The sequence below is a fragment of the Lissotriton helveticus genome, chromosome 12, assembly GCF_964261635.1.
Source record: "Lissotriton helveticus chromosome 12, aLisHel1.1, whole genome shotgun sequence".
Taxonomy (NCBI): Eukaryota; Metazoa; Chordata; class Amphibia; order Caudata; family Salamandridae; genus Lissotriton; species Lissotriton helveticus.
In genome coordinates, this window is record NC_136073.1 from 592,009,305 (window position 1) to 592,023,769 (window position 14,465).

The 14,465-nt window shown below is 47.2% G+C and overlaps 1 protein-coding gene across 4 annotated transcripts in view; it reads left to right on the forward strand.

The window, feature by feature from the left end:
- Nucleotides 1-14,465, forward strand: part of METTL25B (methyltransferase like 25B) — a 471,174-nt gene that overhangs the window by 188,587 nt on the left and 268,122 nt on the right. For all 4 annotated transcript variants that reach the window (XM_078669825.1, XM_078669822.1, XM_078669824.1 and 1 more), the window contains exon 4: nt 4,760-4,973. In XM_078669825.1, the coding sequence (XP_078525951.1) occupies nt 4,760-4,973 (214 nt within the window). The remainder of the gene's footprint in view (nt 1-4,759; nt 4,974-14,465) is intronic.

Genomic DNA, 14,465 nt, shown 5'->3' on the forward strand with positions numbered 1-14,465 from the left:
GCTCGCTCCCTCTCACTCTTCTCGGACGTGCGTCCCTTTTCAAAATGTTAGCGCTACCACGCTTGCTTTATGTTCTACAGAATACACCTATCCGGATCCCGAATTCTTATTTTCCCCAAATCGATGGAACATTGCAGGGACTGCTTTGGGAGGGTCGCATGCCGCGCATCGCAATGAACAAGCTTACCATGGGGTGGTACGATGGGGGCATCGCTTTACCAGATCTCCGACTTTATTACCAGGCATCCCAACTGATGGTGGTCAATCGCTGGGAATTTGAGCCTCACAACGAACCTAATTTCCGCATGGATCACTGGCTCCTTGGTCAGGGCGGTTACAATAGGGCACTTTATACCAATCCGCGCAAACTTAACTTAACGTGCCCCACGGCGCGCACGGTCGAGATTTGGCATGAGGTCACCAGAAAATTAGGATGGCGCAGACGCCTGACAAAGGCCATCCCCCTGTGGGAGCCTGATATTCTAGGTCATCTTAGCTGCTGTCTGGGGTTCGACAAGTGGGATTTGATTGGAATTTCCACAGTCAGAGATATCTGGGTCAAGGGGAGGCTGGCATCGTTCCCGAAGCTTCAAGCTAAATACCAGTTGGCTCCGTCAGAGACGTTCAGGTACCTACAGTTCACTCATGCGGTATCCTCCGTCCTACCTAGAGATAGTCCACTCCACGATTCTTCCCCCCTGGAGGACCACTTGTTGTTGGATCCTATGGACCGCAAGGCCATTTCGCTCACCTTTAAGAAGTTGGTCAACAATCGCTCTGACCCGATGTTGAAACTTAGAGAGGGATGGGAGAGGGATTTGGGAGATATGGAGGATGACAAGTGGCGGGACGCTCTAGCTTCACCCCGGGAAATAGCCATCCCGATGCGCTTGCGTCTGCTCCAACTCAAGATCCTCCACCAAGCATATTTCGATGCCAAACTCCTATTCCGGCTCGGTAGACGCCCTGATCCACTTTGCCTTCGACACTGCAACCAGATGGGCACCTTTTTTCATAATATATGGAATTGCCCACATATTCACGACTACTGGACGAGAATCGTCCGTCAACTCGAGAGGGCGGGAGGTAAATCCATTGCGTTGTCTCCCCAGCTATGCTTACTAAATATATGGGGGGCGTCCGAACTTACTCAGGCTGAGCAAACATGGGCTTCCATGGGCTTCATCATAGCGAAGCGGAACATTGCACAACACTAGGAGGTGGGTTCAGTTCCATGCCTGGTTGACTGGGCAAACGACATGGATAGCGCCATGGTGGCTGAAAAGTCAGTATTCAAGGGCCGAGGTTGCCCCAAAAAGTGGGACCAGAAGTGGGGGAAATGGAATAGATACAGAGGAGGCATCTGCATTTCTCCAACGGTGGAACTCCAGAGAGACAGACGGGCACTGATGGCCCAGTTGACAGTGGAGGTGCTGGCTTCTCCCCCGTAGGGGTGATGTTCTAAATCTCTCCATCCCCCAGAAGCGTGGCTCAGTGGTTAGAGGCGGCAGACCCGGAAGCTGAGATCGACCGTGGACCAGGGTTCGATTCCCCGCCTCGGCGGGTCTCGGGCTCAAAATTCCACAGACTCGACAATTCTCGCTCTGGTGCCTACTCAACTCACGGGGTCACACTCTGCGACTCTGGGCAATAGCTTGCTTAATCTCCACTACGGCCCCTCGCGGCGGGATGCCTGGCTTTCACCTTGTGGACACCCTGCCGGGGTTTCTCACAGGGGAATACCAGGACGGGTTCCCTAAGCAAGCGCCGGGACGCTTACGGGCAGCCGTGCGCTTTACAAGTCCAATACATTTACATTTACATTTACACTCCCTGTTACCATCTGTTTGCAGCTGATGTATAATCAGGTCTCGCACTATTGCCAGGAAATGTATAACGAAAACCTTTTTGCTTGTACCCCCAATCCGCCATGGGCTGAATGGCATTATGTAGAACGCCAGTATGTACTCGAGAGTGTATTTTGTACAATGACTCTATTTTTAAATGTGCCAGTCTTTGGTTGGTGTGTTTTCATTAAAAATAAAAAATGTAATTAAAAAAAATATATATTTCAACCAGGGCTAACCCAAAACACTAAAAAGGAAATTCCATAGGCATCAACTGGGCCTCCTCCCATGCACCTAGAATCTCCCACCCTGGCAAGGCCACCTACCCAAACTGCTTGCAGCTTGTGTGATACGGGAACAGGAGACATTCTGCACTTCATCTGTACCTGCAAGGAGCTACTGCAAGAAAGGAAACAGCTGTTAAAGGTGCCCTTCAAACAGAGAGGAATTTGCTCTAAGAGACAAGCGGTGCTGGTATTCTTCGATTAGGGGAACACACAATTGAATTGCAGAGTGGTAAAATATCTCCTTCTGGCCGAGTAAAAAATGCCACAAGCTCCCTTCTACAGAGATGGTCGGGCTATCAGTTGAAGACACACCTGATAAGCTCACCACTTAGTGGGCATAGGCTAAGAACTCGGCACTTGGCCCTCTTGCCAAGACCCCTACTTTTAAACAACAACGTCATGTCTGCAACTGCATCAAAGCAAGAACAGGATACCAGTAAATTCTCAAAGGAAAATCGCCACTCACATAACATCACAAAAAAAGAAAAAACATCTTAAACTGCTCCAAAACCCACACGTGGCGTTTTGATGAATAATCTAAACAACAGCGGAAGCTTGATTGTCTCTACAGTACTCCGTGTCAGGGATGCAAACCTGGGAGACCTTCTATCTTTCTCCTTCCCCCTTCTCTCTCTGCTTCCACTCTTTACTTTCTTGAACTATGAGCACCTGGCAAACGACCTGGCATCAGGCTGAATGGAGTGATCCCGATTTTCAGATGAAAATATTGCTCCTTTTAAAAACCATTTCGCTGCATCAACAAAATGTGCCACAATGAGCTATATCCTGGCTGCCCCACGCCTGCCAGGTTTTATTTTCAAACATAAATTTGTTGCACTTCACTTTATTGCGGGAATCAAGCTGACCTCAAAGAAACTGTTTCACCCCTCTCCTTAATTAAAAAGAAAGGCCCTGGGGGATGGGGTTCCTGAGGCCCTAAAGTCTAAGATAGGTGTGACACACGGCCCCCTCCCCATAAAAAATAATACAGTCCTGGGGTATTGCAGTCCCGAGGGACTGTAAAGACTTGGGGAGGGAGGCCACACACACCCCCTCCCAATATATATATATTGTTTTTAAAGAATAGATGGATGAGTGCAAGCAGGGCAGCCACTGGGGCCACGGGAGCCCTGGAGCTCGCTACTCGGCCCCTTGTGGTTGGTTGTTGCCAGGCCCTTCATCCAGCCTCTCTCTGTGCACAGACGAAGGGTGTGTGTGGCTGGCATTTCCTGCCCGTGGGTTGTAAATATGGTGTTTGAAACATACAAAACCACTGAAATTCACCAGTTAAAGCTGTCTCAAGTAACTATAACTCGCTCCCTTAGTTAATTATAACTTGCCCCCCCATACTTTTTTTAAAAAACGTTTTTATTTAGCAGTTGGTTCAAGATTAAGGCACATGTAAGTAGCCAATCAGGGTGACAACGTGCCCCCATACTTTTATTTTTGATTATTTGCTGGCAACATTTTTTTTTAAAACATATTTGGCCCCAGGCTGGGTCCCTCTGGGACCTCACCACCAGGTGTAGGGGGTCAGGGTATCCCCTATTCCCCCTTATATCTTTTGAAAATATTTTTAGTAGGACTCAGGACTGAGTCCCAAGTCCTAAAATGGCTGCTACCACATCCTTGTTGAGGCAGTGGCAGCCAATCAGATCTCCTCTTAACCCCGCGGATGTTCCCCTGAGTGAAATCTTCAATATTCTTGAGTATTAATTGCTCAAAAACTGGTGAACTGCTTTACACCAAATCACAAAAAGCATTTCTTTCTGGATCATGATCTAGCTTTCTGCCAAATATGGTGTAAATCTGCTAAGCCATTTGGGCCGTAGCTGTATCTAAAGTTCCAGTGGAAAATGAATGTGAAAAACGTTTTTGGGGACTCCACTCAACAGATCACCCTGAAACTTTCCAGGAAGGAGCTGAGGTGTAAAATATATAGTTTTAAGTTTTGTAATGATTTATCAAACTCTGCCAAAGATTTAAACAACCAAAAATTCATTTTTTATGGAAACAAGATCCTAACTATAACTACCCAGCGATGACTGCCACTGGGTAATATATATATACATATACATCTTGTTCCTGCAGAAATATTCAGGCCTACTTAAACACTTAAACTCAGGGGTTACCATCCATTTGTAGTTGCACAGAAATTGAGAAATCATAGAGTACTATATAACCTGGGCCTGCTAGATCTTCAGTAGGCCATGAGATCCACCCTCTGCCAACTGGCACATCCACAGTGTGAGAATAAAATATGTTGCAAACACTCTGAAGGCCTCCCCCAAAGTACAGTGCTATACAAACGTAGCCTAGCAGCATGTGTGCTAAAGTAGTATAAAGTGATGTCTTGTATCAAAAAGAATTTAAATCAGATTAGCAAGTAATAACAGCATTATATATAATCTGTTGCTTTTGCTTTTTTCTTTGCTCTGAGGTAGGGCACATCTTTTGTATCTTGAAAAATTAAAGTGACAATTCCTGTGATGTTTCCCAATATCCCTGTTTAGTAAATGGAAATTGCACTTGGTAACAGCCCAGGAAAGTTTTGTGTTAATCCAAAGAAATATTTCAGGACCTGTGGTATTGCAAGTTGACTGGACGGCTTCTGTGTTCTTTTAGTTACAGATCTGTGTGGCCGCTCTCTTTGCTGGCGTTGAAAATAGCAGCACAGGCCCTCGCCTATCCTAGAAGCCCCAAGTGCCAGAGCTGTGAGGTGAGCAGTAGCATTCAAGAGGAATTTCATAACAACCACTGTCCGAGCTCTCTGCTGAACCACATCTTCCGGAAGCATGTGAAACCGAAAAAACAACATGAAATTCGTCAACTGGGCAAGGTCAGTCTCCAAAACAACTTTAGAATACACTTATTTCTTAAGTGCCTTTATGTTTACTAGGTTTCCACCAAGGATTTTAAATTGACACAGGAACACAGTTTGACTGAGAAAATGACAAAGTTTTGAAGGCTGAATGTTATGCTTAGGAAACAATTCTGTTGTAGTTTGAAATGAAGAATTTCCTAGTAATCATGATGTAAAGTTTCAATTCTATTAAGGACACGGAGGCGAGGATTATGCTCAAACTTTCTGTATCCCTCCTTCCAGCAGCTTCAACTTCAACTTCATAAACAAAGAACTAGCACTCCCATGGTGCTTCAGTAAGGTCATGTACAGTCCACCAATAGCCAGTCCACCCCACCCACGAGGGTGTGTGCTTTCTGTGTCACCTCCTCTTTCTTGACTGCAACCTTCAACCTCTCAATCCACGTGTCTTGTCAGTCCATTTTGGAACGTTCGGAACCTGGAAGAGGTCAAACGACAAACCCATGATTCTGATCTCAATGCTCAACCAATAAACATTCTTATCAGATCCATAAAACATAGTGCAAGAAACCCCCCAATATGAACAGTACTAGATTATTTCTTCCTTTGTGTCTTCTAAAGAGATCTACAACTACAGCTAAAAGTAACCTTAAAGCGCATACTTATACCATACTGCAGACTGCCACCTTGTTGGGTGCACTCCTTAACAGCACTAGGCGGGAACAGGCAGTTCAGAGCCCTGGGCGGGAATAATCCTCACCTCCATGTCCTTAATAGAATTTAAACTTTCCGTCATGATTACAAGGACATTTTTAGGTTTCGGCTACTGTCCCACTGCGTGAGCAGTGGGTGGGCGGAGCCGAAATCTTATTTCTCTACATATGGTACTTTGGTCCCGCCTTGTCTTCCATTGGCTAGCTCCATAAATGGAGGCTAGCCATTGGAAGAGATTGGCTGCCAATCACGCTTTCCCCTGAAAACGCGATTCGGGGGCGTTTCTGTGTCTTTTTTTAAGTCCCGCCCTCTCCTCTTCCCATTGGCTGGAATTTTACCTTCCAGCCAATGGGAAGGGGAGAGCGCGAAAAACACGCCCCCGAATCTGCCGGCCGGGACACCCCCATGACGTCATTCCCCGGGCCGCGCTATGATTGGCTGCTGGCCCGGGACTGACTTGTCTTTTTATTAATCTAATTGTAGCTTCCTGATAGAAAAGTGCTTGCCACTGATAACTACGGGCACCACCCTCCTCCTTATGCCTTTTTCTATTGTCCTGGAAAGCAACCAGCGATATTTCAAAATGGATAATGTCTGGGAACTGGCGTTTCTTTTTCTGCCCTGCAATACTGTGCTTTTACTTTGTGCGGTTTTCAGATGTATACATGCATACATATTTTTGCTTGCATCTGCAGATTTGGCTACTCCCAGCTCTTGCCAGTGAGCTGCCTTTCAGCTTATTTATAGTGACTACTCCGAGAACACCTATAATTTCCCAACGAGCAGCTGTGTTCGGTGCCCTGAAAAGCTTTTCAACAGGCAATTAAAGCATCACGGTTTTTCTGTAGCTGCTGCATTTGCTACAAAGTGACTCAGCGGGAACGAGTCTGCTGCTCGCATCTTTGTATCTGCGGCCCACACTCTTTCTGCGGAAAAATACACGTTTTAATCAATTGTTCTCTAAGAGGGAGCAGAACCCGGTGCTGTGCGGAGAGAGCGCGTGATGTGGAGAAACCTAGAGAAAGAGAAGGGCGGACGGGAAGTGAGGAAAAGATGATATGTCCCTTTATCGACATGTGCATTATTGTAGGGGCAGTGACTACAAGCATGCGCATTAACATACCGCATAAGCTTAAGTAATTACCTGATTCATCTAAGCATTATATGGACATGTATCAGGAACACCTGCCATTTGGATTCAGATTGATGAGAGATCAAACGCATTTGCAGCAAGAATGTTAACCCGCTGAGCTGTCATATCCATTTAAGCGATCTGACGACACCAGTGGTAGACTGAATCTACGATGACGTTTCACAGATGTGCATTGTTTACATGATGGCCTACTTCATCATGATTGAACGACTGCAAATGAACTCTTGCTCTTTTGTGATGATACTTGCTTGACTTGTTTGCAAAATACAGAACGTCATTTACTAATTCGATCAGCAGAACCCCTTAGTTCCCATCTCCAGTAAGCTGATAGGTAACGTAATCATGTCAGGGTAACTATTAACTTTTTAAGTCTGGGCTTTGACACAGCTTTAGTTGCCTTGTCAGATTACCATTTAAAACAAAAACCCAAAACAGACATACTATACATGTAAAGGGGGACATTAGGTGATCAGGCTTCATCCATTCTTTTGTTATTGTGCCATTCACGTTTTGCTTCCTCCCATGACATCATGCAGATCGGGGCAGAGGGTCAGCCTTCTTTACCAATTGGCTCCCTTCCCCCTGAGTAACTGCACAACGCCTGTGTACAGTGTGCACATCCTCCCATAAATAGTTCCTTTCTCTTGAGTGACAACGATGGCTCAAAGTATGCTTACTTGATTTGTTTAATGTTAATTTTAAATATTATCCGTTCATTGTGCCTGCATTTCCATCTCCTTTTAAATATTAGTGTTATATAATGTTTAAGTGACACCACTGTAGCTGCCTGCAATAAGTCACATTGAAACAGTGTTGTTGCTTGAGACTTGAGCACTTGGTTAGGTGACGATTTATAATTGTTTCCCTCACAAATAATAATACAACATAGCATAACTGAAAGGCTTGTTAATGAACAAATCAACCCCAATAAAACAGACAGATCAATCAATGTTTTTAAATGCAACATGTTTATTGTAAGTGAAAAAGTGTTGACTATAGGTTGCACGTTTTCTTTTTTTAACTTTTATTTTTGAGGCATTTGCTTCCAATAAAGCATGACTATTGTACCAGCTTGCCAAGGCCAAACCGATTGGCTTTGCTGATTCTTGGTTACCTTGGTGTCACCACTCTTGCTGGCGTTGGAGAGGGGGTGACTTACTGCAGAGATCCAATCTCAAACAAAATAGGGAAGACGACCTTCAGTCACATAGTTCAATATGTGATTTCTCTGAGGTGACTTAAGTCTCAGGTGGGCTTAGGAGAGTGAGTGGGCGAATTCTCAAACCCAATGATGTATCATGAACCATGTCTCACTAAATTCATAAACAGTGCAGAGACACCACCTTCATTAAAGGGATTATTATGTGTATAAATGTAAATCCAAAGGAGGCCAAACAGAATGTCAGGAAAACATTTTGAAAGGACTTCTTTTAGATGTATTGTATGTATAAAAACCTTAAGATTGAATATCCAGAACATCTGTGATAGATCTGCCCTCCTCACAGGCCACTCCTGTCGTCCATACAATATGTTATGCTTACTCGCTTCATCCATGCTTCATGCTTCTGCATGCTTAATCCAGAGATTTCATACAAATAAAAGCTGAACTTTCGAAGCCATTATGACTTTGAATTTGTTCGGTCGAGCCCATGAACTTAGGATCATTAGGAACGTGGACACTGGACGTGACCTCCTGTCCCAAAGGATTAATAGAAGGTAGACTAAGGAAAGACAGAGTAAGTATTGTGCATGAATCAAGGAGGGAAGATTCACCTAAAACTGAGGGACACCTTTGCAAACCTTGGTATAGTAAAGCAGTTACTTACAAACTATTCAGTCTCTGTTCAGTCTCTGTTTCTTATCACTGGCGACAAAGATCAATGATGGACCACACTGTTGACTGCATGAACTACCATAGCCCCCACTCCATAATTCTCTCTCTCAAAGGATGGACCCACTTGACACTATGTCTGAAATGCTAATTTCGTAGTGGTTGAGGAACTATAGGGTTTTCATTAGGAATGGCCTGGAATAATGCATGTTATTTCCCTCTTGTTCCTGCGGCCCAGGAAGGAAAATAACAGGGAGTACAAGTTTTGGTGAATAACATGCATGTATTAGATTTACTGTGCTGATTTGCATATGCTTTTCCCTGAAACTGGTACAGGGGCTGGGTATACATTTATTGGCATTCCCTTTTCTATGAATAGCTCTAACTTCTCCAAAGGCGAAACCGTTGCATTGTAAATGCTTGTTAATAATATGTCAGGACCGGAGGCGAGGATTATGCTCGTTCAAAGCTTATCCACCACCAACGACGCCATGTCCACGACTAGTTTAAAATAGAATCTCTTGAACATAGAGTCTGAAGACCAGTCGGATCAAAATATCTTCCAACCTTCCCCCCAGAGAGAAGCCCTTTGAAGCCATAGCTCCTCTTATTGAATGGGCGCCAAACTGCGAGACAATCATACCCGCCTCCTGAATCACCCATCAGATCCAACGGGCTATAGTTAGTGACGTAACCACTTTGAAGGGCTTCCTTAGGGAAATAAACAATTGGCGCTCCCCTGGGGGCGAGTCTCCTCTGTCATAATCTCATATTCCTTGAGTCACCGGACAACACACAGTTTAGGTGAAGTATTGAAAGCCGGGTAAGACACCTCTCTGGAATCTGACTTGGTCCTACGAACAATATGAAAAGTAACTCCCTGTGGGGTGAAAACCCTTCCTGAAATGTCTAGTGTCTTAACATCTGACACTCTTCGGCATGAAATCAGACACAAAAGCATCGCCAGCTTAGCCAATAGCTCTTTACGGGACAAGTACTTATTGGACTGCCAAGTTTGGAACAAATGCAAAACCTTATTTACGTCCCATAGTGACGAATATCTGGGTTCCGGAGGGAGCGTGAGGCGAATTACGTTTATCAACTTACTGTGGTTCTCCAACTTGTCGACCTTGGACTGGTGCATGGCCTGCTGAGATAGCCGACCTGTGGGAGTTAACCGTGCTGTAATCCAGGCCTTGGGCTGCTAAGGACGCCAAGAAGTTTATAATGGCTACCACCTCACACCCCATGGAATCCTGGTCATTCCGAACACACCTACTGACTTATCTGGACCAAGCTGATCTGTAACGTTTATTTGTGCTGTCTGCCCGAGCTGCTCCCCATTGCTTTTGAGCCTCATTTAAAAGGCCAGAGACTCTCCAGCGATGCCTGAAATCCACCAGGCCACTAAGGGCATCCTCCCTTGTTGGACCAGAGGATTGAGATTGCCTTGGGAATCCCTCAGAAGGAAAGGATCGCAGGCTAGAAGGATTGGAGAATCCTAGGAAAGTTCCAGAAGAACTGGAAACCACACTTGAGACCTCCAATACGGTGTTCTCAATCCCACCTTCACCTCTTGCCTCCAGACGTGTGTCGTGAGCCTCTTTATCATCGTGAATGGGATAAAGGTGTGTCCTGCTTCCCTGGACCAGTTCTGGAGAAAAGCGTCTGTCGCGGCAGGGTCCGGTTTCCAACTGAAGAATTTCGGTAACTGGTGGTCTAGACGGGAAGCAAAGAGGTCTACTGAGAGCAGGCCCCACCTGTCGTGGAGTCTCTTAAATGATTGTGGGTGCAGTTGCCACAGGCTCATGTCTGACCAGCTCTTAGAGCACCAGTCTGCAACCACATTGGAGGTTCCCCATAGATAATCTGCAATTACCGAGATATTGTGGAAAAGGCAAAATGTCCAAAGGTCTTTGGCCAGATCCCCAAGCGCCTTGGACTTCGTGCCTCCGAGGTGATTGATGTAAAGGACTGCCGAGACATTGTCCATTTTCAAGAGCACATTGCAAGACACCCTGTCCTTCGTCCAGCACTGGATTGCGAAGGAGCCCGCCATCAATTCTCAGCAATTAATGTGGAGTTGGCTTTCTTCGGTGGACCATGTTGCTCCTGTAACGGAGTCCCCGCAACGGTCCCTGGGCCCGACTTGCTGTCGTCCAATTCTATCACTAAATACGGATTGCAGCCAAAGATGGCTCTACCATTCCAGGCTTCCATATGGTCCAGCCACTATCTCATTTCCATGCATACTTTCTCTGTATTGGGCACCTGATCGGAGTACTGCAGGCCCATGTGGAGATGAGAGGCCTTCAAACGTTGTAACACTCTGTAGTGGAGCGGCCTGGGGAAAATGGCCTGAATTGAGGAGGCGAGAAGGCCTCCCAACCGAGCCATCTGTCTCAAGGAAGTGGAGGAGTGTGCTCTCATTCTCCTCAGCTCCCAGTGGATCTTGGTCATCTTCCTCGCTGGAAGACTCAAAGTACGGGCCCCCGAATCTATGGTAAACCCTAAGAAGGTCACCTGTTTGGACGGGGTCAGAGGAGATTTCTTGCCGTTTAACATAAACCCGAGTTTCTGGCGGAGCTCCAACATTTCCTGTAATTGGTGAGAGAGGTGCAGCGGGCATTGCTGTAGGAGCAGGATGTCGTCCAAATAAATGATGAGCCGAGAGCCCCTGGCTCTTAGTGTTTCCACCACTAGTTTGAGAACCTTGGTGATGCACCACGGGGCCGATGGGAGGCCGATGGGAGACCGAAAGGGAGAGATGCAAACTTGTACATCTGCTCTTTCCACTAAAATTGAAGGAAGCCGCTGTGCCGGGGGAAAGATGGGGACCGCTAAATACTTGTCTTTCAAATCCAGATGGACCATCCACACACCAGGTTGTAGGAGGTCCCACAAGAGATGGATGCCCTCCATCTTGAAGTGGCGGTAGACTAACCACTGGTTGAACTCTCTTAGGTTTATTACCGGTCGTTGGCCTCCGTCTGTTTTATCTACAAGAAATATATTGCTGAGGAAACTTCTTGGATGCAGACTGGATGGTACAATCGCTCCTTTCTGCAGCAGGTCCGCCACCTCCTAATCTATGAGTACGGCTTGGTCCTGTGCAAAAACAAGTGGATGGGGTGGAGCCACATGAACGGGTTGCCTTAAAACTCTATCTGGAAACCTCTGATGGTCTGAAGTACCCAAGCATTGGAGGTGATAGACCTCCAGTTGTGCTCGAAAACCGCCAACCTGCCACCCACCTTTAAATGGTGAAAAGGAGAAAGGCTCACCTGATGTGGCCTGGGGTTGGCCTCTGGCTGCTCCTCTGCCACCTAGGCCTCTGTAGCCTATTCTGGATTGAAAAAAATCTTGTTTGCCTGAGTCTGGGTTTTTCTTGCTGCCCCTTGGAGGACCTTGGGTGTAAAAGCAGCCAGTCGAGCGCCCTCTGCCACGAACGGGCCCGACAAAAACCTTAGGGTGGAAAACCTTTTAAATGGATGATTGCGCCTTATCTAAGGACATAAAAGTGGCGACGAACTTCGTCAGCTCCTTGATGAACGGGCCCTGCGCCACTGTGCCCACCTCAAAAGAAGCTAAGTCCCCCAGCTTGAGGTCCACCTTCAGGAGAAAAGAACGTCGCCACTCTGCAGAGAGGGCGCAATTAGCATTGCCCAAAAAGACTATTGCGCATTGAGCCCAATTTGAAATTCTTTCCGGCGTGAGGGGGTGCCTGCCAGCTTGGCCTCCTCTGGTAACTCCAACATTTTTGTAATGGGGCCTGTGATGTCTAAAAGCTTATCCTGGCAGGATTTCCAGGATCTACCTATCCCCTTTTTTGGGTTCCGTACATACTTCTGTAAGAAAGTGGCCGTCTTTGAGTTAACTTCCGGCGTTGTTACCACCTTGCCTGGAAGGGCAGAATGAAGGAATTCTGCCCTGAGGGAAGCCCATACCTCCTTCTCCAGAGGTTTACGTAATAACCCTGCAACAAATGCCGAGAATTCGGGGAGGGCGTCCATTCTGAGGACCGTGGGTGTATTAAATCCTCTGGAACCAACATATCGGAGAGCTCCTCCACCTCCTTGGGGGTGTCCGATGAGGGGGGCACTATGGGGCGCCAGGGTCTAGAGGGGCCTGCCTCATCTGCAGAATCCAGCACCCACATCCATGCCTGAGGCGCTTTTGCGCTTTGTGGCGCCCTGGGGTCGTTCTGCCTGGCAAGCATATGCTATTTGCATTATGCGGCGCTCAAAGGGTCCCATGGCTTCTGCCACTGCTTGGTAAATGGACACATCCGCCGCATCAAAATGTTTGTCAAGGGGAAGAACCCGCAGGAACTCTTCATCTGCATATTCATCCTCCATGATGCTAGAGCGGACGCAAAAGTGGCTAGGGCAAAAGACAGGCCGAGTTCACTACAAAGCGCTCTATGCGCTAGTAGGAAGCCTACTGTATTATAATGCCAATTTTTGTGTGACTGAATCACTAATTTTTGTGCCGCTGAGCATGCCGCCTGGATATTACTTCCTGTAGGGGGCGACTCACTCTAAAATATCCCAGGAGTCTCACTAGTCTGGGCCCACTCCCAACAGCCTCATCGCACCAACAGTGCCCCTTGCGCCTCACTGCAAACACAACAATGATGGACAGAATGTGGATCAATGTCACACATTCACCCCAGTCCAAAGATCTGGGCCCAAATCCATCGTTTTTCCACTCCACACCACCCTGGGTTAGACAATGGCGATATGCAAATCAGCGCTGACCCTGTGCCCCATGGGAACAGTCCAGTCCGAACTACAAAAGCCATGTCCTCACGGCATGAATACAGACCCGCGATGTGGGCGACCGGCTGCAATGCAATCAATACAGACCCACACTTCGGTGGGCGTAAGGGCTTCCAGACTCTTCAGGCTCTCTGCGTGTCGGGAATTCGCGCAGGCGCAGACTAGAACTTGCCGATTCCACCGTCCAGAGCGGCCGGGATCAACGAGTCAGTTGCGTCCCCCCGACACTCCCGATACGCTCTGCACCGCTTGCAGGGCTTCGTGAGGGGGCTGCAAGCGGTGCCTACTAGCGCTCCCACGGCTCCGAGAAAGGCTGAAAAGCAAACGCTCATAAATTATAACACCACAGCGCAAAAGTACATCAAGCGCAGAACTGAACCATACAAAGCGATACCATTTAAAAATACACAATTTCCCCACCCAACCCTGACGATCGAGAGGGACAGAGGACTTAACTTCTGGCAGCATGAAAGAAAGAGGAGGTGACACAGGAAGCACAAGCCCTCGTGGGTGAGGTGGACTGGCTAATGGTGGACTGTACATGACCTTACTGAAGCACCATGGGAGTGCCAGTTTTTAGGTCGAGGACTCCGTCGCACTGCTGTAAGCAGTGTGAGCGGAGCTCCGAAGATTTCATGTTTTTTAGTAAGGGGGCTTGAACCCGCCCCTCTTCTCCAAGGGCCAGAGGGAGGGGTGGAGAGGGGGTGGAAGCAAAGGCCAGAGGGAGGGGGGTGACAGAGGGGGCGGGGAACGCAAAGGCCAGAGGGAGGGAGGGGGGTGACAGAGGGCGGGGTGGATAGCTTCATAAACACGAGCGCTACAAAGAGGCCCGCAATCCAGGCGCTACACACGACCTTATTCCAGGACTGGATCGGTTTCACATCAGTTCTTATAGCAGGGGCTCTTCAATGTTATCTACACCCCACCTTAGGTATAATCAAATGTGCCCCCCCTCTGCCCCTTAAATGCCATATACTGCCAAAAAAAAACACACGTCGAACAGCGAAAACAGCCAGACGCCCAGAACA